At 45.4% G+C, this 27,507-nt stretch overlaps 2 protein-coding genes and 1 non-coding gene across 3 annotated transcripts in view; all 3 read right to left on the bottom strand.

The window, feature by feature from the left end:
* LOC137753666 (zinc finger protein 585A-like) overlaps positions 1–4,292 on the bottom strand; it is a 31,875-nt gene extending 27,583 nt beyond the window's left edge. The window contains exon 1 of the mRNA XM_068528955.1: positions 4,211–4,292. The gene's annotated coding sequence lies outside the window, so the exon portion shown is untranslated. The remainder of the gene's footprint in view (positions 1–4,210) is intronic.
* Positions 933–10,661, bottom strand: ZNF671 (zinc finger protein 671). Its single transcript, XM_068528962.1, has 5 exons — positions 10,501–10,661; positions 9,516–9,577; positions 4,211–4,337; positions 3,476–3,598; positions 933–2,860 (listed from the first exon to the last, which is right to left on the bottom strand). Exons 1-5 carry the CDS (start codon positions 10,556–10,558, stop codon positions 1,647–1,649), a joined length of 1,584 nt encoding a protein of 527 aa, XP_068385063.1. The 5' UTR covers positions 10,559–10,661; the 3' UTR covers positions 933–1,646.
* A 9,874-nt stretch (positions 10,662–20,535) lies between these two features.
* Positions 20,536–20,607, bottom strand: TRNAW-CCA (transfer RNA tryptophan (anticodon CCA)). Its single transcript has one exon. It is a non-coding gene; the product is annotated as a tRNA-Trp (tRNA).
* Between the last annotated feature and the right edge of the window lie 6,900 nt (positions 20,608–27,507).

Below are 27,507 nucleotides of genomic sequence, written 5' to 3'. Positions count from 1 at the left end.
AATGGACAATATATCAAAATTTGTGGGATGCTGCTGATATAGTACTACTTACAGGGAAACTTACAGAATAAATGACTACATTAGAAGGGGGTTCTCAAATAAATGACACAGTCCACCTTAAGAAAATAGAAAGGACAAGCTAAATCCTACAGGTAGCCCTATAATAAAGCTCTTTCAACGAGAGTCACCAAGAACACTGGATAAGTCACAAAACCCACATCTCTGGAATCCTAGATCTCCATTCTCTCAACCATTTTCCTGCCTGCACAGCAATAGCCTTGACTTGATTCACTGAATCTAAGGGAATCCACAAAATGTTTATAGATTGTCCTGCAAGTGATCTTGACCAGAGGAGAGATAATAGCTCTGGAGGTCCTGACAATTTCTGTACCATCTCATCCTACACAGCCATAGCATAGGAATATCTTAGCAGGTACCTCTAGCAGGTACATCCCTCTAGGGTGTTGTAATCTCTCCAACTACTTATTATTCACACCCAATGTTTCTGAACCATATGGTTTCCACCTGGCTCCTGTAGGTCTTCCAGCCAGTGACACCTGTCTACCGAATTCTGAACTCAGGCTCCTTGGCAGGTACCAGAGGCCAGCTGCCTCTTAATAATGCTTGGGAATACGAAACATTCTATAGGAACAAGGGACCAACTGCTCCTCTTCATACTTACTTATGGACCCACAAATAAAACTAGCCTCCAGGCCACATGGTATGTCTCACAGAGCCCTGAAATCATTCCTAGAAGGTCTTGGGTAGCAATGCAAATTGGGCCAAAAGTGGACAGCTATTCTTTGCCATCATGCTGTCCTCTCTGAAGCACAGAAAACCAAGGATTCCCACAAAATCTGTTTATCATTTCATGCTGGTAGAACACAGTTGTGTCCTCAACACACTCCACACAATGAACAGAACCCTCAAGATTAAAGGCAGCTCAGAGTAAGGACTTTATTATTGTACAAGCACGAGCAAATGTGGGGCACAGAGTTCCAGGGCTGCAGGACTTGGAGACTGTATACATCCACAATGAGACAAAGAAATCCACGAAGGTAAATCTCTGCAAGCTCCCTGGAGAGCCCATCTTAGGTGCTGATTCTTTCCACACCTAAACCAGTCAAAGGGTGAAAATGAGGCCCCCTGTAGGCCACTGAGGCCAGTCATGACTCCTTCCAGGGACTGGGGAGACGGCAGAGGTCTGCCTGACTAAGCTTGTAACTGACACACCCTGTGGGACTTTGCCAGATGGGAACAGCAGGATGCCTTCTACCACCGGGAAAGGCACTAGACAGTTTAGAAATGTGCAGCTCCTGAAAGCACCTCACGTGCGCGGCACTCATCAGGAATCTTCCTGTTGTGGATGTTCATATGTATGAGGTTTCACTTCTGACTGACGGCTCTCTCACAAAACCCACGTTCAGGGCTTCACTCTGGGGATAGTTGTTAGGTTGAACAAGGAGACAGCACATTCCCTGTACTCTAAAGCCTTTGTCCAGCATGGATTTCCTGTGCCGAATAAGGTTTGGCCTTTGGGTGAAGGCTTTCCCATGTCTGCTGCACTCACAAGCACTGCTAGGTATTCTCAAGTGTACAGTAAGTTGGGAGCACTGGCTAAAAGGCTTCCCACACTCACTGTACTCTCATGGCCTTTCTCCAGCATGAGTCCTCTGGTGGAGAACAAGTGTGTGTCTGCGGTTGAACTCCTTCCCACGCTCCCTGCACTCAGAAGGCCTTTCTCCAGTGTGAACCTTCCAGTGCCGAATAAGGTTTGGCCTTTGGATGAAGGCTTTCCCACATCTGCTGCACTCGTAAGGCTTTTCTCCAGAGTGAACTTTCTGGTGCTGAACCAGTTTGGAGATGCAACTAAAGGCTTTCCCACATCTGCTGCATTCGTAATCACTGCTATGAATTCGCCAGTGTACGTTAAGGTGGGAGCTTTGGCTGAAGGACTTCCCGCACTCCCTGCACTCATAAGGCCTTTCTCCAGTGTGAGTCCTCCGGTGCAGAACCAGTGTGTGTCTGCGGTTGAACTCTTTCCCACACTCACTGCACACGTAAGGCTTTGCTCCTGTGTGAACCTCCTGGTGTCGAATGAGGTTAGACTTGCTGCTAAAGAATTTTCCACAGTTACTGCACTGATAGAGCCTTTCACCTGTGTGAACTCGCCTGTGTTCAACAAGGCCGGAGACTTGTCTAAAGAACTTCCCACACTCACTGCACTCATAAGGCCTTTCTCCAGTGTGTACTGTCTGATGTTTAAAAAGGTCACAGCTTTGGCTAAAGAATTTCCCACATTGGCTGCACTCATAAGGCCTTTCTCCAGTGTGGATTCTCTGGTGCCTTGCAAGTGTGTCTTTCCGAGTGAACACTTTCCCACATTCACTGCATTTATGAAGCTTCTGTCCAGTGCTAAGGGCTCCCCCAAGCTCAGTGCTCTTATGGGGCTTCATTCTGTCATGAGAAACCTGGTGCTGAAGGCCACAGGTGGCTGGCAAGTCCACTCTGCCCTCACCGTGTATGTAGGTCTTCTCTGGCACATAGATTCTGCAGCTTTTCACAGTGTCCCTGCCCTCATCCCTCCTGAAGAATTTCTCTCCACTGTGCTGCTTGTGGTGCTGATGAAGGTCTGTGCTGAAACAGAACTGCTTCCCATGTGCCTCACATGTGTGTGGTTCCTGCCTGGCTTTCCCCCGTGGGTATTCAGTCAGGTGTAGGAGGTCTTTCAATATTGGGCCAGACATGTCACATGGGTGTGTCTTCAGACCTGCCACAGGAGTCCTGAACTGTGACACTCCTTCTAAATAAACACTCTGCTCAGAGGAAACAGCCTCAGCCTCCACTCCACACCAACAACCTGAAAGCAGAGAAGTGCCCAATGAGATGTATGTTGACTTTGAAGGAGGGGACAACCCCATCATAAATGTGTCTGACACACCGAGGATAAGTCCATGGGACTGTTTACAGGACAGAGAGGCAGGGACAGGTTGAGGAAGGGATTGCTATGCAGTGCGGGGCCTCTGAAGGTCACAGAAAGGGGGAGGCCTCCTGAAGGCAAAGACATGAGGACAGAATGAGGACAGAATACAGCAAACAGCTTCCAGTAGGACGTTGGCTGTTGAGACAGGCTAGTGCTAGGCAGAAGGGCATGTCCAGGCCCAGGAAACTCCAATCACAAGCGAGCAGCTGGTGTTCAAAGATTACTGAAGGATATGTGCACATCTCGTGACACATTAAGTGCAGGCCAATGTTGCAGACGAATGCAGAGTGAGCAGTAAGGAGGAATGGGTGCAAGGTGGATGCCAGGGGCTAGAAGTCAGACTAGAAATAAGTCACAGTGTCCAGAATGGAGAAGGACAGGTAGAAACGCTGTGTGGCCACAGGCCTTGAAATCAAACACAGGTGGAAACAGTCGATATCTCTGGATTTGAACCCAACCTTGACATCATGCCCTTCCTTGGTGTCCACTCACCAGGTCCAGGTCCCTTCTGAGCCTCTTTCTCTGTGGCTGGAGTCATATCCACCTGGGCAGGCATCCAGGGCTCTTCCCCTTGCTCCAGCTGTGTGACTAAATGTGATCTGGAGGATGCAATTCCTAAGGGAAACCCAGCACTGGTGAGTACTGGCTCAGAGCAACCCACCCTATGACAGACCACAAGTTAAAAAATAAAAATTATTACTGGGACTTCCCTGGCGGTCCAGTGGTTAAGACTCTGTGCTTCCACTGCAGGGGGCGCGGGTTCAATCCCTGGTCGGGGAACTAAGATCCTGCATGCCACACTGCTCAGCCAAAATAATAATAATAATTATTACAAAAAGAACCATGAAGGAAGCATCCAAGGGTCTCCATAAGTAGTGACTATGTGAGTGCCTGTAACTCCTGGTATAATGGAGCCCCAGACAATGTCACCTGGAGGAAGGGGGCAGAACCTTGGGCAGGGAGGTGTCATAATTCTAGACAGATTCACCAGCCTAGAAAGTGACCAAGACTAATGGGTTCCATTGGGAAAACCATGTCTTGTGACCCCCAAACCTTTGGCTGCGTGGCTTCGGGGATGCTCAGTAAGAAGTGAGGACATGCCATAGAGCATAGCCCTGGCAGCCATGGCACCTACTCCAGGAAACATAGCAAGAAAGCAGTGTGGGAAGGACAAAGCGGTCCCTGCGGGAAAGGAGAAAGGAGATGGAGTTGGTGTGAGGGTCTTACCCAGGGAGGCTAAAAGTGCAAAGTTCTCCAGCATCACATCCCGGTACAGGAGTCTTTGATCCTCATCAAGTAGCACCCATTCTTCCCAGGAGAAGTACACAAACACGTCCTCAGAGATGGCACAGCCCTGCAAAGATGGGGACAGCAAGGTCCATGAAAAGTGTCTCAAGTGAGTATCCCCACTCTACCTACCCACAACAATGTCCTGCTCACCCATGTCCCGAGAACCCCAAGTCAAATGAAGTACCAGGCATTGATACCATCGGTCCTTGCTCTCTCCTGACTACTCCCAGTGATCACTGTGTCAGCCCACAGCAACAACAAGCAGGTTGGGAGATAGATGCCATTTAAGCTCTGAGCCTGGCCCAGTTCCCCTGGGGAACCCCATAGCATACTTCCTGGACATACTTCCTAAACCTGGGTTCACTCTTTTCACTTAAGCCCCCAACAACAGGGTCCTAGGACAATCAGTTTACACTCCCTCCTCTCCTGCACATCACTCTTTGGACCATGCCTCCCTCATATCTTCAGCTACCTACAACCAACTTTCTGGCCCACACCACAGACATCACCCTGGACTCCCCAGATGTCACTCTGCACACAGCATGGAAAGAACACTTGGCAGTACAATCAGGATGCTATCTTGTCCCAAACCTCCAGTGGCCCCCACTGCCAAAGCCCCCATTCCTGCTTTAAAGCCCTCCCAATCTGGCCCTTTTCCTTTCTTCAAATCACAGGCACCCAGAACCACATGCACACCTCAGTTACTCTGAGCCCGCTTCCATTTCTCAGTTGTACACTGTATTAAGTTTCCTATTACTGCTGTAACAAATCACTAGTAGCTCGGTGGCTTAAATCAACTCAAATTTATCATCTTACATCTGGAGGTTGTAAGTCCAAAATGGGCTTCACTAGGCTGAAAATCAAAATGTCAGCAGGATTGGGACTTCCCTGGTGGCACAGTGGTTAAGAATCCACCTTCCAATGCAGGGGGCCTGGGTTCGATCCCTGGTCAGGGAACTAGATCCCACATGCATGCCACAACTAAGGAGCCAGCGAGCCACAACTAGGGAGCCCGCCTGCCGAAACTAAGACCAAAAAAAAAAAAAAAATATCAGCAGGATTATATTCATTCTGGCAGCTCCACAGAAGAATCTGTTTCCTTAGCTTTTCTAGCTTCTTTTTTTTTTTTTCTAGCTTCTTAAAAACCTCCTGCATCCTTGAGTCCTTGCCCCTTCCTCCATTTGCAAAGTCAGTAACTATCATTCTGACATCTATTTCATTCCTCAAATCTCCTTCTTTGACTCTGATCCTCCTGTGATTACACTGGGTCCACAGGATAACTCAGGATAAACTGTCCATCTCAAGATCATTAGCTTAATCACACATATAAAGTCCCTGTTGTGGGACTTCCCTGGTGGTGCAGTGGTTAAGACTTCACGCTCCCAATTCAGGGGGCCTGGGTTCGATCCCTGGTCAGGGAACTAGATCCCACATGCATTCCGCAACCAAGAGTTTGCATGCCACAACTAATGAGCCAGTGAGCTGCAACTAAGAAGCCAGTGAGCCTCAACTAAGGAGTCTGCCTGCTGCAACTAAGACCCAGCACAACCAAAAAAATAAATAAACATTAAAAAAAAAAAAAGTCCCTGTTGCCATGTGAGATAACACATCCAAAGCTTCCAGGGATTAGAAAATGGACATCTTTGGGAGGTCATTAAGCTGCTTATCACATACATGTTGTCCCCATACCAGTCACAACTTTCCTACACCTAATTATCTGAAAATTAACTTTACAACAGACTTCCCCATTTCAGTGGCTGGCATTTCCATCCTTCCAGCAGCTAAACCCAAAGCTTTGGGTCATCTCTCCCTTACTTCCTTCTCTCACAATCCACTTCAGAAAATAAAATCAGCTCTAGTAAAGTAACAGCATGAGAACACAACCTCTTGTGCCACCTTCACAGCAATCACTCTGGTACAGCCCATCAATGCTCATTTAGACTACTGCAGTAGTCTCCTCCCTGATTTCCCTGTGGTGTGACCATATATAAAAATAAAATTCTCACCTATAACCTCTGCAGCAACTGAACCAAAATGGTCAGAACTCTCATAAAAACTGCCTTCTTGGGACTTCCCTGGTGGCGCAGTGGTTAAGAATCCTCCTGCCAATGCAGGGGACACAGGTTCGAGCCCTGGTCCGGGAAGGTCCCACATGCCGCAGAGCAACTAAGCCTGTGCGCCACAACTACTGAGCCTGTGCTCTAGAGCCCGCATGCCACAACTACTGAAGCCCGTGCCCCTAGAGCCCATGCCCCGCAACAAGAGAAGCCACCGCCATGAGAAGCCCACGCACTGCAACGAAGAGCGGCCCCCGCTCGCCGCAACTAGAGAAAGCCCATGCACAGCAACAAAGACCCAACGGAGCCAAAAAATAAATAAGTATATAAATTTATTTTTTAAAAAAAACAAAAAACTGCCCTCTTCCCTTTTACACCCACTTCCAACTTAGGAGCCAATCAGCTTTCCCCCTCCCCTGCCCTCGAGCCTCAGCTAAAGGCAAGTGATGGTGCCCAACTCCCTTGCTATTAGCAAGCTCTGAATAAATGTGAATAATTTCCACACCTACCATCACTCCGTCTCCACCATCACTCTAGCCCTTCACTGTCTGTTCTCTCTGCTGCCAGAGGACGCCTGCTGAGACTCTGCTCCACATTCCCCATGGCTCCCATCACCCTCAGAATAGAGGCCAAGACCCTCAGCTGGCCATTTCAGGCCTGAAACCTGTCCCCATGTTGTCTCCCCCAGAAAGGAAAGAGACTAATGGTTTGTTGGACACTCACAGCTCAGCTTCAACTCCAAGCATCTGAACATGCCTGGGATGCCTTTCATCCCTCATCTCTCTGGGTTCTACAGGAACCTCTCCATGTAACGATGGCTTAGACTGAGCCTGCCTCCTCAGAGCCTGCAGACACAATTGCTGGGACAGGGGAAAGCAAAGACACATAATCCCACATATTGGGAAGGTGAGGGCTCAGCTATCAGCTTGGCCACTGTCACTGGAGCCTGTGGGCAAAAGGGATGGGAACAGCCCATATCACACCAGGGGATGGAGGTGCTATTCCCGTCTCCAGGATTCTACACTCCCAGAAACGAGATGGGGCGCCGGAAGCTCTGCCCCAAAGTGAAGTGCTCACAGAAAAAGGCCCCTCTCTTGGGCCATGATTGGCAAAGAGCTGACACCTTGTGGCACTGAGAATTCTGGGTACTGCAGTCCCCACCTCGACACCAGGTGCTGAGGGGAAGCCCGTGGTCAGAAGGTGGAAGGCAAAGGAATCATTTATTGAGCGCCTACTGTCTTAGCTTGCCAGTTGCTCCCAAGCCTCAGGCTGCATCTCACACCTCAGAGTCTCTGTAACTGGATGAGGTTGGTACCAAACCCGAGTTCGGCTGCTCGCCACTCGAAAAGCCAATACTCGACAAACAAGTGTTTGTGGAAAAGGAAAAGTTGCTTTATTCAGGAGGCCAGCAATCTGGGAAGCTGGTGGACTAATGTCCTAAGACCATCTCCAAGTTGCATCTCCAAGTTGCCATCTCCAAGGCCATGTGAGGGAGGGGCTGCAGGGTGCATGATCCGCTTGTGCTCAATTCTCAGATTGGTTGGCATCAAGGTGAAGTTTCGAGCATCATCAATCTTCTGGTTTCAACCGGTCTGGGGTCTACGTGCTTGCGGTCAGCAGTTTTCCTCCGGTGGGGGTCGGCTTCGTATAAAATCTCCAGTGGGCGCTTCATATCCTAAGCGTGATACGACGCTGGCTGTTTTGGAGGTTCACAGCCTGCAAATCCCAGCCTCATCCCTCCGAATTTGGGACCCAAGGCCAGCAGTTTCACCTCCATGTTGTGAAATGTAAAATGAAGATAAAACCTCCTTTGCAGACCTCTGTGAAATTGTTTAAATATTCCTCAAACATAAACGTCCATTCACCAAAACAGCAGAAAAAAATAGTGCCCATACCTTGGTGAGGTTAAGTATCAAGTGCTTAAACTAGTGCAAGGTGCACGATTAATGCTGAATACATGGTCCTCATCATCACAAACCTGGGCTCTCAGGTACCCATGTGGTAGGAGGTGAGTCAAGGCTGCCTACTCGCAGAGTTATGGGCAGCGTCTGTCAAAATTCACATACACATACCCTGAACCTACGAGTAGCCTTAACAGGAATGATTTAAAATTTTACAGGATGGCAGTGTATAATCTGTGCCGTTTAAAATTATTTCAAGAAAAAAATAATCACACATACAGAGTGACGTTATCAATTTTAGGTAGCCAGTTGCACTAGGGATATGTTCTAGACAAGATGATTCAAGATTTACAGTTTAAGAAATATTTTCCTGGGACTTCCCTGGTGGTCCAGTGGTAAAGAATCCGCCTTACAATGCAGGGGATGAGGCTTCGATCCCTGGTCAGGGAACTAAGATCTCACATGCTGCAGGGCAACTAAGCCCATGCGCCACAACTACTGAGCTCGTGTACCTCAACTAAAGAGCCTGCGTGCCACAAACTACAGAGCCCACACGCTCTGTAACCCGCGCGCCACAACTACAGAGCCTGTGCACCACAATTAGAGAGAAGCCCGCGCGCCGCAATGAAAGATCCCGCATACCACAACTAAGACCCGACGTAGCCAAAAATAAATAAATAAATAATCTGAAAAAAAAACAAATTTTTCCCTCAGGAGTAAGTACAGCCTAGGGTTGTAGCATAATTCTTCTATATCTTACTTTCAAATTCAAAATCTTTGAACTTGCATTAGAACCAATCATGTCGTGTTTGGCTTCAAATTCAATGCAATCTAGCACATGGTGTCCAGTGTCTGACTTCATGGGCTGAGCTCTAGGGGGAGGCTTACCTGGGTTTGCAGCTGGTAACCCCATTACTGATTATAGTACCTTAGGCAGAAAGCCTCACTTCTCCAAGCTTCAGTCCCCTCATTTCTGAAATGGGGAAATAACACTATTCACAGCACATGGTTTTTGGGATTATTACCTGGAGAATTACATGACATCTTCTGGTCATTCTTCCAACAGTGCTGCAAACTCTTCACAATGGAGGACAGAAAATGACTCCTGACCATCTACATTCTCATGACTTGATTCAGAGGATTTCAGGTGCTCAATTCCTCCAGGAACCAGAACCTCACCCCCACCAGACCCCCCCTCCCCCAACTATCCTCAGGTAAACTGGCTCCAGGTGCATCTGTGTAGTAAGTGGAAGCTCAGCCTGAATTCCCATGACTCAAGCTTACCAGATTCAGTCTCCAACAGGATTCCACCACTTGATACTGGGGTCCAAAGTGAGCACTAAACCCTGGGAAGAGGGAAAAAGTGCAGTCACTGAATTCTATGGAAAAGATTGCTCCATTTGTTTAGGTCATCTTTAATTTCCCTCAGCAGAAGTGTTTTTGTAGATTTCAACTAAACTTTGAAGTTTTCAGTAATACTGAAAAAATAACTTTGTAGTGTTCAATAAAATACTTAGGAATGAATATAATGAAAGAACATGTACATGTTTCATTATATTCATTCCTAAGTATTTTTTTAATGCTATAGGTTTGTAAATTTTGATCAATTTTTGCTTTCTGTGTATTGTCAACATATAGAAGACAGTTCATTTACATCTATATCCCTGTCTACCACACACATGTGTATTTATACATATATATAAAGAGAAAGAGAACTGTACACAGCACTTTGCTACATTCAGTTATGCTAGTGAGTCTTCTGCATCAATTGATATGATGTGATTTTTCTTTTTTTTCTTTAGCCTGTTAATATGTTGGATAACATTCTTTGCTCTTCTAATATTAAACAAACCTGGCACCACTGAAAGAAATCTCTCTTGGTCATGGTATATAATTCTTTTTACACACTGCTGAATTTTATTTGCTAATACTATCTTAATGATATTTATGTCTATTTTCATGAGGATAGTTCTAAAATTTTCAGATGTCTTACAATTTTCTTTACATTCTATTTTTTTTAATTAATTGATTTTATTTATTTATTTTTGGCTGTGTTGGGTCTTCGTTGCCATGCGCAGGTTTTCTCTAGTTGTGGCGAGAGGGGGCTACTCTTCATTGTGATGCGCAGGCGTCTCACTGCAGTGGCTTCGCTTGTTGTGGAGCACGGGCTCTAGGTGCGTGGGCTTCAGCAGTTGCAGTACGCGGGCACAGTAATTGTGGCTCACGCGCTCTAGAGCACAGGCTCAGTAGTTGTGGCGCACAGACTTACCTGCTCTGCGGCATGTGGCAGGCGGATTCTTAACCACTGCACCAGCAGGGAAGCCCATCTTTACATTCTATTATGTGTTCTGTAAAGACAGTTGTATTTGGTATGCAGTTCTAAGATATCAGTGTGTTTGTATATCTTGTCATATGCCTGATAATCACCTTGATTCCTTCTTCCATTGATTGCTCCTATTTTGGTCATTTAGGTTGGAGTTGTATTTGTTGTTCTAACTAATGCGATTTCCTTCTATGCCCTGTGTGTTCATCCCTTGGCAGTTTTAGACATTGGAGATATAGTCTTTCACTCTTTAAATTTTGGCTGTCATGGGCTTTACAGAATAGAAGCCTGAAATTCTAAAAGAAATATATTCATTAATTTTCGACACAATATATTTTGCTTGTTACTGATACATTTAAATTGTTCTTGTGACTTCCCTGGCAGTCCAGTGGTTAAGACTCCATGCTTCCAACACAGGGTACACAGGTTCAATCCCACATGCTGCATGGCGTGGCCAAAAAAAAGTTTAAAAAAATTATTCTTGCCTGTTTCACTAAAATATGCTCCTAATTTATCTTCTATTGGTTTCCTTATTTCTTTTACTCTTTGATACTTAACAGTTCTTTAAAATTTAAATGTCTGTGGATTTTCTAGGATATTTTAAAATTTCTAATTTAGTTTTGCTTTATTTAGAGAATATATTCTACACTGCTTCAATTTTAAAGCTTACTGAAAATTATTTTATGTCCCTAGCATTTGGTTTATCTTGGAGGAATGTACCATGTGTACCTGAAAAGAATGTGTATTCTGCTATAGACTGGAGTAATGTTTTATACATATCTACTGAATCAAGTTAGCTGATGATATTGGTCATGTCTTGTATATCCTTACGGTTTTCCTGCCTATTCTATTAATTATTGAAAGAATTTTGAAAGCCTATTCTCAGGCACAAATACATTTAGCATATTCATTCATTCATTCATTCATTTATGGCAACACCACGCGGCTTGTGGGATCTTTGTTCCCTGACCAGGGATACAACCTGTGCCGCCTGCAGTAGAAGCACAGAGTCCTAACCATTGGACCGCCAGGTAATCCCCCATTTATCATTTTAAAATCTTCTTGATTTAAATTACTTGTTTAATAAGATGTCCCTATGTTATCTTTGGTAATATTATTTTTCCTGAAGTTGATTTCTTCTTATATTAATATAACCTCTCCAACCCTCTTTTTAAAATTTATTTATTTATTTATTTATTTATTTATTTATTTATTTATTTATTTATTTATGGCTGCTTTGGGTCTTCGTTGCTGCATGCGGGCTTTCTCTAGTTGCGGTGAGCAGGGGCTACTCTTCATTGTGGTGTGCAGCCTTCCCATTGCGGTGGCCTCTCTTGTTGCGGAGCACAGGCTGTAGGTGCATGGGCTTCAGTAGTTGTGGCTCGCAGGCTCTAGAGCTCAGGCTCAGTAGTTGTGGCGCATGGTCATAGCTGCTCCGTGGCATATGGGATCTTCCCGCACCAAGGCTCGAACCCGTGTCCCCTGCATTGACAGGCAGATTCTTAACCACTGTGCCACCAGGGAAGTCCACCTCTCCAACCCTCTTATGGTTAATATTCATGTCTTATTTCATTCCATTCCTTTTAGCATATACTTATGTTTGTAATTAAGGATCATTTACTATAGGTTGCATGGAGTTTGCCCATGCATTTAATACAGTCTGACAATCACTCCCTATAATTTAAATATATGAGATAGTTAAAGCAAAAAACTGAAAAAAAAATTGTGGGTACAAATGTATAACTTACTCGCTCTTATCTATCTTCTTAGAAAGGGATAAATCAGACAAAGAATAAGCATATAAATGATATTAATAATATAACATTCAGAAGATACACATTCATCTTGATTTTACACTGTTGAACATTTGAAAAATTACATTCACTAAGGGAAAAATGAAGCCACAACACAGATCACAAGTTTTATGAATTCTCTATGAATATATGTATATTTGTTTACTAGAGCAGTGTAATAATATGACTTATATCAAGAAATACGTATTTGGTCTTTTAATTTTTAATTTTTAAAATAAATGTATTTATTTATTTTTGGCTACGTTGGGACTTTGTTGCTGTGCGCGGGCTTTCTCTAGTTGCGGTAAGTGGGGGCTACTCTTTGTTGTGGTGCACGGACTTCTCATTGCAGTGGTTTCTCTTGTTGTGGAGCACGGGCTTCAGTAGTTGTGGCTCGCGGGCTCTAGAGCGCAGGCTCAGTAGTTGTGGTGCACGGGCTTGGTTGCTCCGCGGCATGTGGGATCTTCCCGGACCAGGGCTCGAACCCGTGTCCCCTGCACTGGCAGGCGGATTCTTAACCACTGTGCCACTAGGGAGGTCCCTGCATTTGGTCTTTGTCCAGGTTTTGGGCACAGAACTCCTAAAACCTTAGGTATTTCCTAAGTGAGACGAGCAATAAAAATGCCCTTATGAGGTTACTTTGGGAAAGCACAAAAGGATGGCGGGGCTGGTTTCCAGCAGAACCAACCACAAGATTAGAGGGTTGGAACTTTCAGTCCTACCCCCTGGCCTCTGAGGGGGTAGAGCGGTTGGAGCCTGAGTTCAATCGCCAATGGTCAAGGATGTAATCAATCATGCCTATGAAATGAAGCCTCCATAAAAACCCAAAAGAATAGGGTTCAGAGAGCTTCCAAGTTGACGAACATATGGAGATGCAGGAAGAGCAATGTGCATGGGAACTCTGCACCTTTTCCCCATACCTTTCCCTGTATGCATCTCTTCCATGTGGCTGTTCCTGGGTTATATCTTTTTATAATAAACTGGTAATCTAGTTAGTAAAATGTTTCTCTGAGTTCTGTGAGCCACTCTAAGAAAACTGATTGAACCCAAAAGGGAGGCTGTTGGAACCTCCAATCAGTTCAGAAGCCCAGGTGAAAACATGGACTTAACGACTGGTGTCTGAAAGGGTGTGTGTGGGGTGGGGGGAGTCTTATGGGACTGAGACCTTAACCTGTGGGATCTGATGCTACCTCTGGGTAAACAGTGTCAGAATTGACTTGAATTATAGGACACTCAGCTGGCGTGAGAGAATTGCTTATTGGTGTAAGAAAACCCACCCATACACAATGGAATTGGTGAGACCATAATCTTTAGCAGCCTTTCTCAAATGGGGTTCCATGAGAGAATTTGTTCCCACAGAAAATGATTTCAGTGGATACTGTCTTAAATACCCCAAGGAAAGTACATGCCTAAGACCAGTCTAAATGCATAGAAGAATAATCAGTTCACTACCTACAATGAACTCCTTGGGAAAGTAATGCTTAATTCTCTCATAAAATCTCTCTCATAAATTCTCTCATAAAATTGGATAGAGTATACAAAGGGAGAATAATATAGGAATTTCAATAACACAAACTGTTTTTCCTGGCTGTTTTGTAGCTCATAAAGAAAATCAGAATAATATCACCCCAAAATATGCCTCTTTGACATAAAAATTATTTTGAGCTGAAGGCAGTGAGAAACAGCAAACACAGAAAAAGTTCCCCTTTTTCTACCTAAAGGCAAGATATAAATTCTCCTTTTATTGGAGACAGATTTTCAGCCCAGAGACTGGCACCAAAGGAATCTGCAATCAAACCACACAATATTAGGTTCCTCCCCCGTATTTACCTTCTCAGTTTGCTGCCCTTGGAAGCCTAAAACTGCTTTTCTTCGTTCTGTCATTTCTCTACAAATTTACTCTTCTTTTTCGAAGATACTAATATAAACTAGAATTCTAAGCCACCAATTCCAGTTACTTTTGGTTTAGGTTTCTCCCATGTGTTGTGTGCTGCACATATTAATATACTGTTTTTCTCATTTAGTCTGTTTTTTTCTTAAAGAGACCCATCTGAAAACCTAAGATTGGCAGAGATAGAGTTTTGCCTCTCCTATGCTCATTAAAATTACAAATAGTATACAGAAGTGTGGGCAGAAACATTTCCTGTGTTGGGACAACTTATGTTAAAGGAATTCTTTGGTAGGAACTTCCTGTGAGGCAAGAAGCCTGTCCTCCTTGGAACATTTAGTCAAAAACAAGGAGAGGGACTTCCAGTGGCTACGACTGCGCTCCCAATGCAAGGGGCCCGGGTTCAATCCCTGGTCAGGGAACTATATCCCACAAGCCGCAACGAAGATTGAAGATCCCGCCGCAACTAAGACCCAGCACAGCCAAATAAATAAATAAATAACAAAGAAAAAACACAAGGCGGCACCCCAATGTTCACTGCAGCACTATTCACAATAGCCAGGACATGGAAGCAACCTAAATGTTCATCAACAGAGGAATGCATAAAGCTGTGGTACATATATACAATGCATTACTCAGCCATAAAAAGGAACGAAATTGGGCTATTTGTAGAGACGTGGATGGACCTAGAGACTGTCATACAGAGTGAAGTAAGTCAGAAAGAGAAAAACAAATATTGTATATTAACATATATATGTGGAATCTAGAAAAATAGTATAGATGATCTTATTTGCAAGGCAGAAATAGAGACACAGACTTAGAGAACAAACGTATGGACACCAAGGGGGGAAAGGGGTGGTGGTGGGATGAATTGGGAGATTGGGATTGACATATATACACTATCGATACTATGTATAAAATAGATAACTAATGAGAACCTGCTGTATAGCTCAGGGAACTCTACTCAGTGCTCTGCAGTGACCTAAATGGGAAGGAAATCCAAAAAAGGGGGGACATATGTCTACATATAGCTGATTCACTTTGTTGTACAGTAGAAACTAACACAACACTGTAAAGCAACTACACTCCAATAAAAATTAATTAAACACACACACACAGACACACACACACACACACACACACAGGCTGGGACAATCTATCATATGGCATTTGAGGGATTTTGTGGCTTTGGCAAGACTGAGTAAAGTGGAATCACTCCTGGCACTGGAGGAGCTTTTCAGTGTGTGTTTCTCTTAGAACAGGTTGTTCAAAAGCAAGGGTAACTGTCATCAGACAGTAATTTTACGACACCCCATCTTCTGCTGCCAGGCCAGGTTCCTTGTGCCCTACAAAGCATTCTCCTCATGCAGACACTGGACAAACAGAATGCCCCTCCTTTGTGGAGGGAAGTCTCAGAAATGCCCACCCTTTCCCCCCCGCCTCCATCCACAGCCCTCCTCTCTCACCCCAAAGACCATTTGAAATAACATACTTAAGATTGCTACCCATGGGACCTCCCTGGTGGCGCAGTGGTTAAGAATCAGCCTGCCAATGCAGGGGACACATGTTCAATCCCTGGTCTGGGAAGAGCCCACATGCTGCGGAGCAACTAAGCCCGTGTGCCACAACTACTGAGCCTGCACGCTAGAGCCCACGAGCCACAACTACTGAGCCCACGTGCCACAACTACTGAAGCCCGTGCGCCTAAAGCCTGTGCTGCGCAACAAGAGAAGCCACCACAGTGAGAAGCCCGCGCACCGCGACAAAGAGTAGTCCCCACTCGCCACAACCAGAGAAAGCCCATGCGCAGCAACGAAGACCCAACGCAGGCAAAAATTTTAAAAATAAATAAATTTATATAAAAAAAAGACTGCTACCCCTAAATCTGATCTCCAGGCCTTGACCTAGTCCAGACCACTCTCTACACCCTGTGGACATCTCCAACCCAGCCCCTTCTCCAGAACGCCAGACCTTCCAGTCCAGCTGCTCATGTGACACCTCCACTCTGGACATCTCAGAATCAACCATGTCCACTCTGAAACCTGCTCCCTAGTTTGACTTCCTGATTTCCATTTTCAAAATGTCCATGAAAACAAAAAAACAAAAAAATTTAAAACTTGGTTTTTCACTTACTATCAATCACAGCCTCATCTGATGCAGGAGGAAATGTTGGCGGTGGTATCTTTAAAATATATCCAGAACCTGATCACTTCTTCCCCCTCTCCTGGCACTCAAGTCCATCCACCGTCAAAACATTCCTTGAAGCCGCTGCAGTAGCCTCTTTACCAATCTCCACGCATCCATCCTCACATTCCCTGCCCCAACCTAATCTGTTTCGCCCAGCGCAAAATGTGGGATACTTTTAAAATCTCCACTCAGATCAAGTACTCCTTCTATTCGAAACTCTTATGGCTCCCAGAACCCTCAGAATGAAAGTACAACTCCTCAACCCAGGTGTGACTCCTCACATCCTGCTCGGTGCTGACACGACCCGGATCCCCGATCTCCCCAATGCCTCTGGCTCAGTCCGACCTCCAAGCCTTTGCACCTGTCGGTCCCTCTGCCTGTCCCCCCCTCACACGCGCCACCGCACTGTCAGAAACAGGGACCCCACAATCCCGGACACCGGGCCTGGGCTGCAGGCACAGGAGCAGGCGCCCCGCACTCGGCGCTTTAGTGTCTGGTGGGGTGGAGGAGGAGCGTGTACCTGAGTGGGGTCCCTCAGCGCGGCCGCCGCCATCGGAGTCTGTGGGCGGAGTGCGCCAGGAGAGGCGGGCATCCGGGTTGAGGACGTGGATACCGCGGTCCCAAGCCCCGCCCCGGCGGCGGGGTCACCGCAGGCGTCGCCACCGCCGAACCTCGTCTCGCCTCTGAGCAGCGGGGACAACGCCTCCTCACGCGTCTTCCCAATTCCTCCACCCTCGGTCCAGACCAAGCATTCAAGAGCCCCGTAGCGCGTAGATCCTCACAACAACCGACATAATGTCTGGTTGCGCCTAAGATGCCGGAAGTCCCGCTCCGACGTCTTCCGCACGCACGGAAACGCCCCTCTCCCGGGCCTTCATTGGACGTGTGGCGCAGAGCCTTCTGGGTAATGTAGTTCTTGGTGAGCCATCGGCCTAGGGACAGGTTCAGGGCCTGGGCCTGGGCTCCTGGGGAAAGGCAGGGTACCACAAGAAGGGGTTTGTAAGTGGCACCCCTAATTCCCGAGGATGGGGCGGGGCTTAGCTCCTCTTCAAGGGCCCGCACGCAGATTCCGTGGATTGCTGTCTGCACTAATTAAAGAAATGTTTGGAGTCATATTATTTCAGATAGTCCGGAAAGCTGCAAAACCAAAAGGACACACCACACCAAGTTTCTCTCGTCCATTCATACCTGGGAGCTAGTAACCATTACCTTGTTGCCTTTTAAATACATTCTAGGGACTTCCCTGGTGGTCCAGTGGGTAAGACTCCACGCTCCCAATGCAGGGGCCCTGTGTTCCATCCCTGGTCGGGGAACTAGATCCCACATGCATGCCACAACTAAAGAGCCCGCATGCTGCAACTAAGACCCGGCGCAGCCAAAATAAATAAATAAACAAAATTTTACTGTTAAAAAAAATACATTTGGACTGAAGCTTTAGGTTCAGTGTTGTTACTTTCAGTTCTGGTTAGGGACAAGAGAGGAAATATTCCAGACAGGGCCATGGAGTGGAAGAAGAGAGACGGATGTTGAGATACTCTGGAGCCAGTAGATAGATTTCCTCAGAAAACTTTTCTCCTACCTGTATAATCAGTGATTGTATTCATCCCAGGAAGCAGCACTTTTTTCCAAGTAATATTTCTTACTTGGTATACTGAGACGGGCTGGGACCTGGGACCCTTTGCTGGGACCTGGGACCCTCTGCTGCAGTGCTGCAGTGCTTGCACCTGGACACACCTCTCCTCAAGCAACAAAATACGACGAAACTGTATGGGACTGAAAATAACTGCATGCACGCGCGGTTGGGGCAAATTCTGGAACCAAAAGATACAAAGAGACCAAAAAAACCCAACTGCCACTTTTGAAGGGCCTGGAGCAAAAACAGGGTGTTGGGAGCAAAAGCAGGGTACTGTGCAAGCCCCCCTGCACACAGCACCACCTAAGGGGTGGGCAAAACACCTAAGCCACCCCTCCAGCCAGACCCCTGGACAGACCCCTTCCCTCACCCCATATAAGGAACAAGCTTGCTCCCCCTTGAGGAGCCGGCAAGCAAGGGAACTTGTTTGTTCTCGCTGCCCCCTGCTGCAGCAGGGGCCCCAATAAAGCCTTGCCTGAATTTCTTGTCTGGCCTCTAGTCAATTTCTATTTATTGGGGAAGGCCAAGAACCCTGGTCTGTAACAATACCACCATATATAGAATTGCTTTTAACATCTGAGACCTCTTAGAAAAGAAGTGCTACCATTTGAATGCTATTTCCTGCCTGAACAGTGACCATCATTGTCACATTGGGAGCATGAGCCCAAAATGGGTCATATGAACCCTGAGATAAATGTTTGGGACACCATGAGGTCGTCTCCTTGCTGTGAAGTGATCACCAGGGGTGTGCACCAGGGATCTGCACAGGGAGTTGAGATTATCAGTGAAAAAATTCCCGAGAGTTATTGATAATGATTCTGCAGCTATTTGAAGAGAGTGGAGAAAATAGCTGTGAGGAAATATTTACAACAGCTGTAAAAAGGTAATTTTGAGCCTGAGTACTGAGGTATGAGAACTGAGAGAATGAAGCTGAGCAGATAAAGGGTTTATTCATGAGGCAGCCGAACAAGGAGACAGAACAAATCGCAAATCCATCTCCCTGAAGGTGAGAGGCTCTGGATACTTATGGGATAAACCTGAGGTGTGGGGAGCATGGGGGAAGGTGATTAGAGATAAGAAAAATGTGAAGTAATCATGGTTTTGCACAACAAAGCTACATGCTTCTCCATGGGACTCATGTTCAGAAAATGGCGACGTTAGCATGTTCTAAGGGTGGAGTCTTTGGCCCTCTGATGTCAAATCGTAACTGATTGGATAACTCGTGCGTGCCCAGTTGAAGAGTTTGTTGTCCCAGTCAGTCTTGATTGGCTCAAGCTTGAACTGGACCCAGCTGACTCCAAGTTCGTGAAAAAAAATCCGGCAAACATCTTAATTGTTTAGGCCGTGTGATGCTTGGATGACATTCAAGTTTTTATAGAATCAACTGAAGCAAATTTAATCAGTGAAGGCATTTTACAGTTCAGTATTTATTAACCAAATTATAGTTTAATGGATCTAACTGACGACTCCTCTCAGTTTTGATAGTAGCTATGTGTTTTGTGCAGGTTTCAGCCTATTGATAACCAATGTCTCCCTTGCCTGTATTGACAGTAACTGTGTCCTACTCAACAAGGAACACTGTTTAATCCATATTATATGTCTTACTCCACAATATTCCTCTGCCCTAATCATCCCAGGGCCAGGCTCCAGGCAACTAAAGATCACCCCTGTGCCCCAAGTCTCACCTGAGTTATTCAAATACCCAATCTTAAACTGTTTACTCTGCCCTTGCCTTCCTTTGCCTTGAAACCCCACAGCGACATTACTGTACCATATCCAGCATTTCTATTTTTAGAACAAGTGTCCTCATGAAGAGAATGGTTTAGTTTGGGACAGGAGGAGACCCCCATGATGGTCAGGGATTACTAGCAACACCATCTGAGGTCAAAAGTTCATGAATAACAGGAGTAAAACCAATGAATCACCAAAGCAGTAATTTGTGAAAGTTTATTGTACACACACCAAAAAGACAGCATGCAAACGAGGAACACTCATACCAAAATGTAGTATGCAACACAGGGGTATATTGTTACAAAGCAACTTAGATAATGAGAAAGCAGGGACTGTTTATTCGTCTTAGTGATTGCTTATGGTATTAGAATTTTCTTAAATGATAGGAAATTGGTCAGTGGTTACCTCATACCAACCTTGAGAAACAGTTCAAGTTTTGCTTATAATTTCTGAAGGCATAAGCAAGAAATGACCCAGGACAAATTAGTCTTGCAAAATAAACTAAATTAAGCTTTGTTTTGTAAGATTAAACTGCTTTTGTCTGCTCGGGGAATTTTCAAGGCTCGTCTCTGTTTTTTATTTTAACACTGGGAAAGCTCTACCTCTTGCTGGCAATCGTGGGCACTACTTTGGGTTTTTTTGTTTTGGTTTTTGGTTTAATATTTATTTATTTAGTATTTGTTTTTGGCTGCACCGGGTCTTAGTTGTGGCTTGCAGGCTTCTTAGTTGCGGCATGATGCAGGATCTAGTTCCTTGACCAGGGATCGAACCTGGGCCTCCTGCATTGGAAGCTTGGAGTCTTACCACTGGACCACCAGGGAAGTCCTGTGGGCAATACTTTGTGAGGCTCTGCATTGTCTGTTCCAAGTGTGACTTTATCTTCCTACCCTAAATTGCTGGGCCTGTAACAACTCTGCAGGACTTGGCCCCTGTCAAAGCTTGGCAGGGGTAAGGGGACGAATAGTCAGTGCTATCTCTCCCCATCATGCAAGTCTGCCTGGACAAACTAATTATTTATAAAGGCTCCCTGGAGTAGCAGAAGCTGACACCTCTGCACCTAAACCAGGCTCACTAGTTGTCAGGCTTGAGCTGAAAACCTGGTGTAGGGGGTGTGGTAACTGGGAGACCTCCCTTGAGATCAACAGCCTCTCAGCTGTAGTTTGCCTTCACCTCCAAAGTGACACAATACATCCTTTCCAGGATGCCCATCGGGTACATCAACGGCATTGTCATCACACACAATCCTTGCAGATAGGATCATCATTGCACTCACGTTTCTCCAGGAGCACAGGTATGACCTTACATTGAGTACATCTACCTCCAAGAAGACTTATTTGACACACTCATCATGGACATACAAGTCCAACATCTTTTAGTACTTTTTTTTTCTTTTAGTACTTTTGATGGCAACATATTCTTATTTATAAATTTTACTTCCAAACTGAAATCAGCAGCCACTCCCATTTGTGCCCTCAGAGATTCCTGCACTAAAGAAACTTCAGTAACCCCATCTCATGCCTCGTCGAGTCTCTGGACAACTTATGATAGTCATTAGTTGCCCGTGAGCTTCTGATGAAAAAAATCTAGCCCTCCTCAACTCTATAAATCATTAAAACAATAAAACAACAAATGACTAGTTACCCATTGGGCTCTCCCAGAAACAGAAGCTCTCTAGACCCTAAGCACGTGACTCTCCATACCAGCGGTTCATTATATTTTGGGTCATGGAAACAGCACAACACACTTGCACAGCTACCAAGGCCTCCTCAAGGTAGGATGTTTATTGCAGGGCCCAGCAGTAAGGCCAGGTAAGAATCACGGAATTGGAAATATACCAAAAGTAACCAATACTCAATTCGAGAATCATTCGGGTTTATTGCACAAAATTAGCACAAAGTAGGGAAAATAGGAAAGGGATTAACATCCACTACAAGACCTCTGTGAAGAAGGTATCTCAGCACCAGCAGCTGTCTCCAGTTCTGCAACTGGTCTCGTGACAAGAGTGAGTGGAAGGTCACCTTCTGCTCCAACAGGGCTCTGGCAGTGTCCGTCTGGAACAGTTCTCAGCAGTGTGGAGTGGGGTCCTCCAGCGAAGAGGCTTCAAGTCGTTCAGTTCAGTGGTTTCTTTTCTTTCTTTTTCTTTCTTTCTTAATTCCTTCCTTCCTTCCTTCCTTCCTTCCTTCCTTCCTTCCTTCCTTCCTTCCTTCCTTCTTCTTTCTTTCTTTCTTTCTTTCTTTCTTTCTTTCTTTCTTTCTTTCTTTCTTTCTTTCTTTCTTTCTTTCTTCCTTTCTTTCTTTCCTTCTTTCTTTCTTTCCTTCTCCCTTTTTCTTTCTTTTTATTTTTAAATTTTTCAGCTGCACCGTGAGGCATGTGGAACTTTAGTTCCCCGACCAGGGATTGAACCTTCATACCCTGCATTGGAAGCACGGAGTCTTAACCGCTGGACCACCAGGGAAGTCCAGTGGTTTCTCTTTAAGGAGTCTGTCAGTGGGTGTAACGGTTATGCCCCAAGAGGTCTCATCGTTATCATTTGCTTTTTCTGTTTCAATGAGGTACATTGTCAATCAAATTTTTTATCTGAAGTAACACTAGCAGTCCCACAGCAGATGTTTCAAAACAACTAACATGGAAGTTCACATTGGCCATTGTGAATTCTTTTTCAACTACTTAACATACAATATAATAGCTTATATCCTATAAGTTTCACCCAAGTTGAGTAGGAATCGTATTCTCAACCCCAGCCAGAGAATCACAATGCAGCCTCCTGGGGCTCTGGAGGAAGTCCATACCATCTGCAGGACAGATTTATACATCATTTTGAAACAGCTCCTGATGGGTCACTGTGCTAGAATAAGAACAGAACACTTGAGTATGGGGCATCAGATATCCATGCATCCAGAACGACCCACTATGAGGGTCGTTGGTCTATTGGACCAACCAAGTCATGAAGTCTAAGGACCCTGATTGGACCAACCAAGTCATGAAGTCTACGGACACTGCTGTATTCCATTATAAGGTAGAAATGTACAGCCAGGATTGAGCCAGATCAGTTCTAGAGAACACAACTAGGCTGCATGAATAGGTAGTTGAGACCCCACCAACATGGTAACAACTCACTTCCGTGGCTGTCTGGGCGCCCTGCACAGCCAGAGGGAAGAGGAGAAAGCTTGAGCTGGGGTTCTGCTTGGCTCATTTTGCTTTATGGGTGCACGTAAAATCGACAGTGGCCGCATCACAGCCACATTCAGGGTGTCTCTGAAAGATAATGGAGTAGAAACGTTTTTCCAATGGGTTATGCTATGATTTGGCCATCCATTTTGTGTGGAAGAATCGTTATTCAAAGGTGACCATATATATAGATTCCAGGATAGCAGCCAATGATCTGCCCTGGTAAGGAAGGAAAAGTTGAGAAGATTGTTGAAAGGAGGTCTGCAGTAGAGACATATGGATGTATTTATGGAACTGTGCACACAGTAGGCAAATTTCGTATGAATTATTAAAATTCACCAAAGTATATCACTAACAATGTCAAACAGGGACTTCCCTGGCGGTCCAATGGTTGAGACTTCGCCTTCCAATGCAGGGGGTGCGGGTTCGATCCCTGGTTGGGGAACTAAAATCCCACATGCCTCGTGGCCAAAAACCCAAAAACATAAAACAGAAGCAATATTGTAACAAATTCAATAAGGACTTTAAAAAAATGATCCACATCAAAAAAAATATTAAAAAAAAAAACTAATGTCAGACAACAATCACATCCAATTTCTGGACCTTGGGACTAGGACATTGTACTGACTGTTTCTTCTCCATGGATCCTTATTTATTTATTTATTTTTTTGGCTGAGCTGCACGGCTTGTGGGATCTTAGTTCCCCAACCAAGGATTATTGAACCCGCGCTCTCGGCAGTGAGAGTGCAGAGTCCTAACCACTGGACCGCCAGGGAATTCCCTTCCTCCCCTCCTTTAATTGTGTGCTCAAATATCATCTCCTTATGAGAACAACCCTCTGTTTCCTACTGAAATCCTCCTGACTCCACATTCTTGTTATTCCTTGGTGCTGCTCTTTTTTTTTTTTTTTCATTTCTACCTGTCACCTTATAATTTACTATAATATGTAGCATTTTCTTTGTGACTTATTGGTTATGCTCCTCAATAAAGGCTTTTGAAGGACACTACATGAGGACACATTTCTTTCTTCACTGATATATAACACACATCTAGACCTGTCTCTGAAGCTGGTGAGATGTTTAGTATATGTTTTTGAAATAATGAAACAGCACAAGGTGGTAGCTTCCTTCCACACTTTCACCTCTTTCTACTTTCATTTGATTATTTCTTTCAGCGTCACATACCTTACTGGGCTCTTGTCACTCTCCCCGCCATGTTGCGATGGTTACGAAATTCCTGAGCCCACCTGGGCGATGGGACCTGTTCCTCTCTCATTCCAAATAAGGAAAGGCATCTGCCCTGTCCCACTCCCACCCTACAGAAGGAAGGTATATGTGCCTCGACCAATCAGAAAACGAAATTTTCACCTTGGACCATTCCTTTTTTCTCTGGCTATAAAAACTGACTAATAGCACGTGTTTGGGGTTGGCTCTCCCAGACTACTCTGAAGTCGGCCCACTGTTCTGGCAGCAACCATTGCCTCTAATAAATTCTATCCTCTTTACATTCTGCCTTGTGTCTGGAAATTCTTTTCCAACCTGCGTTCGGACCACGACAGTAACCTGTGCTTCTCATGATCTGTGCTTCTTCTCTTCTGTGAGCCTCTTTCAAGGTGTTAATGTAATCTTGAATTACCCACATTACATAACTCATTTATTCATCCCTTTTAAAATTACATACGTGCAGGACCTCCCTGGTGGCACAGTGGTTAAGAATCCACCTGCCAATGCAGGGGGCACGGGTTTGAGCCCTGGTTGGGGAAGATCCCACATGTTGCAGAGCAACTAAGCCTGTGCACCACAACTACTGAGCCGGCGCTCTAGAGCCCACGAGCCACAACTACTGAGCCCGTGTGCCACAACTGCTGAAGACCGCACGCCTTCAGCCCATGCTCCACAACAAGAGAAGCCACTGCAAATGAGAAGCCCATGCACCGCAGCGACACTTGCTGCAACTAGAGAAAAGCCCGCGCACAGCAACGAAGACCCAACGCAGCCAAATAAATAAATAAATAAATAAATTTATAAAAAAAAAAATCCCGACTTCCTTGGTAGCGCAGTGGTTAAGAATCCACCTGCCAATTCAGGGGACACGGGTTCGAGCCCTGGTCCGGGAAGATCCCACATGCCGTGGAGCAACTAAGCTGGTGCGCCACAACTACTGAGCCTGCGCTCTAGAGCCCATGAGCCACAACTACTGAGGCTGTGTGTCACAACTACTGAAGCCCGTGCACCTAGAACCCATGCTCCACAACAAAAGAAGCCACCACAATGAGAAGCCCACGCACCACAACGAAGAGTAGCCCCACCCACTCACCACAACTGGAGAAAGCCCACGCACAGCAACGAAGACCCAACACAGCCAAAAATAAATAAATAAATAAATAATTTATTAAAAAAAAAATCCCATGAGGGCTTCCCTGGTGGCGCAGTGGTTGGGAATCTGCCTGCTAATGCAGGTGACACTGGTTCGAGCCCTGGTCTGGGAAGATCCCACATGCCGCGGAGCAATGAAGCCCGTGCGCCACAACTACTGAGCCTGCGTGTCTGGAGCCTGTGCTCCGCAACAAGAAAGGCCGCGATAATGAGAGGCCCGCGCACCGCGATGAAGAGTGGCCCCCGCTTGCCGCAACTAGAAAAAGCCCTCGCACAGAAACGAAGACCCAACACAGCCAAAAATAAATAAATAAATAAATAATTTTAAAAAAAATCCCATGATATTTCCCCAGAGCTATTTCTTTCATTATCTTTGAACGAATGCCTCAATACTATTTCTAATTTCCTGATATTTGCATTTCAAACTGTTTTCTGAGATAATCTCAATTCCCCTTGCAGAGCTGTACCTGCAATCACTGGAGAATGATAATCACTTACCAGCAACAACATGAGATCATGGGGTTCAGATGTTCCCTTAGCAGATGAAACCAAGGGCAGTTATCAATTAGTTCCCTGAAACTCTAACTGGCTTTATAAGTAATATCCTGTAACCTGCCTTCACTGAGTAAACTTGCTTTAATTGTTTTTGCAAATTACATACCCTCCAAGCTTCACCTAGCTTAGACAATATATCACAAAACCTTATAGATAACATCTCTGAGGTATGGGTCGCTATGGTAACAGCTCCTTAAATTGTTGTTCAGGAACATGCAGTTAGTCTTGTCCAGTTCAAACTGGTCAAGACCACCAACCATTCAACTGGGCCTGTGTGAGTGTCCACCCTTAGATCATGCTAATGCCACCATTTTCTGAATATGCTTCCCATGACGAAGAATATAGCTCAGATATGCCTGTGCAGAACACAGATTTCTTCACTTTTTTCTTGCCTACATTCCCTAGGCCTGAGACCACCCTCCTCCTCTAGGCCATAAATATCCCAACACCCTCCTGTTAGGGAGGTGGATCTAAGACTAGTTGTCCTGACTCCTCCCTTTGATGCCACACGAATAAACCCTTTTTCTGCTGCAAACCTCAGCGTCTCAGCCTTTTACTTTCTGAATGTGGGGCAAACGAACCTGGTTCGGTAACAGAGACACGCTGTGACTCTGAAAGTTGCAGTCACTGACCTCAGCCAAAACAGCATTAGTTACGTTGGTCTCCATCTGAGATAGATGTCAGTTTACTAAATGGAGTTGAGTATATCTCAGGATATACAGTAAGAAATATTATATGGATAACAGTGTTCCTCAATGGGACTTCCCTGGTGGCGCAGTGGTTAAGACTCCACGCTCCCAATGCAGGGGACCTGGGTTCAATCCCTGGTCAGGGAACTAGATCCCACATGCATGCTGCAACTAAGAGTTCTCATGTCACAACTAAGGAGCCCACATGCTGAAACTAAAGAGCCAGTGAGCCACAACTAAGAAGACTGCTTACTGCAACTAAGACCCAGTGCAACCAAACAAATAAATAAAAAAGTGTTCCTCAATGGGTAGGACATAATTGCTAACTATAAAGGCAAGGCAGAGTTTTCTGTGGGAACCAGAGGCAGAGATCCTGTTTGTTTCAGGGTGGCCAAACACCCATCTTCTTTCTTCTCAGTCATGTCCCTGTACAGTCTTTTCCTTTGTTCCCAGCCAATCATAATAGAATTTACAAAACTTACTAATGCCTCGGGCTACACGTATTTCAAGAAGAATAGCACAATGTCTCCAACTATGGGTGGATTATTTTATGTCTGAATTACTCTGTGGAATTATATAGCCATTTAGATAAGTAGATTTGGGAGCATCTCAATTTTATTCCCTGGTAGCAGGCTGACCTTCACGGAGTATGAAACTACGTCTTTCTCCTGCAGTTCACAGCGAGTAAAGCCCCTCCCTCCGTCTAGGTAGGATGACCACTCTCAAGTACTCCCCAGAGTACCGCTTGGACCACTGTCTGGTGGTCAAGATGGAGAACACCTTTCGGGGGGGTGGGGGGGCGGGGGGTGGGTGGGGGGAAGGAGCTCTAGAACGCTAGGAACTACATTACCCGGAAGGTAGTGCGCCGAGTTGAGCCAATGAAAGGTCAGGATAAAGGCATTTCCGTGCGTGCGCATCTCATCGGGGCAGGACT

This window comes from Eschrichtius robustus, chromosome 19, assembly GCF_028021215.1.
Source record: "Eschrichtius robustus isolate mEscRob2 chromosome 19, mEscRob2.pri, whole genome shotgun sequence".
Taxonomy (NCBI): domain Eukaryota; kingdom Metazoa; phylum Chordata; class Mammalia; order Artiodactyla; family Eschrichtiidae; genus Eschrichtius; species Eschrichtius robustus.
Note: the sequence above shows the minus strand (reverse complement) of the source record. Positions and strands in the feature narration are given on the sequence as shown.

Excerpts from the sequence above, each read along its gene's own strand:
- ZNF671 (XM_068528962.1), bottom strand. The coding sequence starts at position 10,558 with ATGGGCTTCCCTGCTGGTGCAGTGGTTAAGAATCCGCCTGCCACATGC. Across the intron at positions 9,578-10,500 it reads TGCCACATGCCGCAGAGCAG|GGTTTAGTGCTCACTTTGGA; the intron begins GTAAGTCTGTGC and ends CCCTCTTCCCAG. Across the intron at positions 4,338-9,515 it reads CCTGTTGGAGACTGAATCTG|GGCTGTGCCATCTCTGAGGA; the intron begins GTAAGCTTGAGT and ends CCATCTTTGCAG.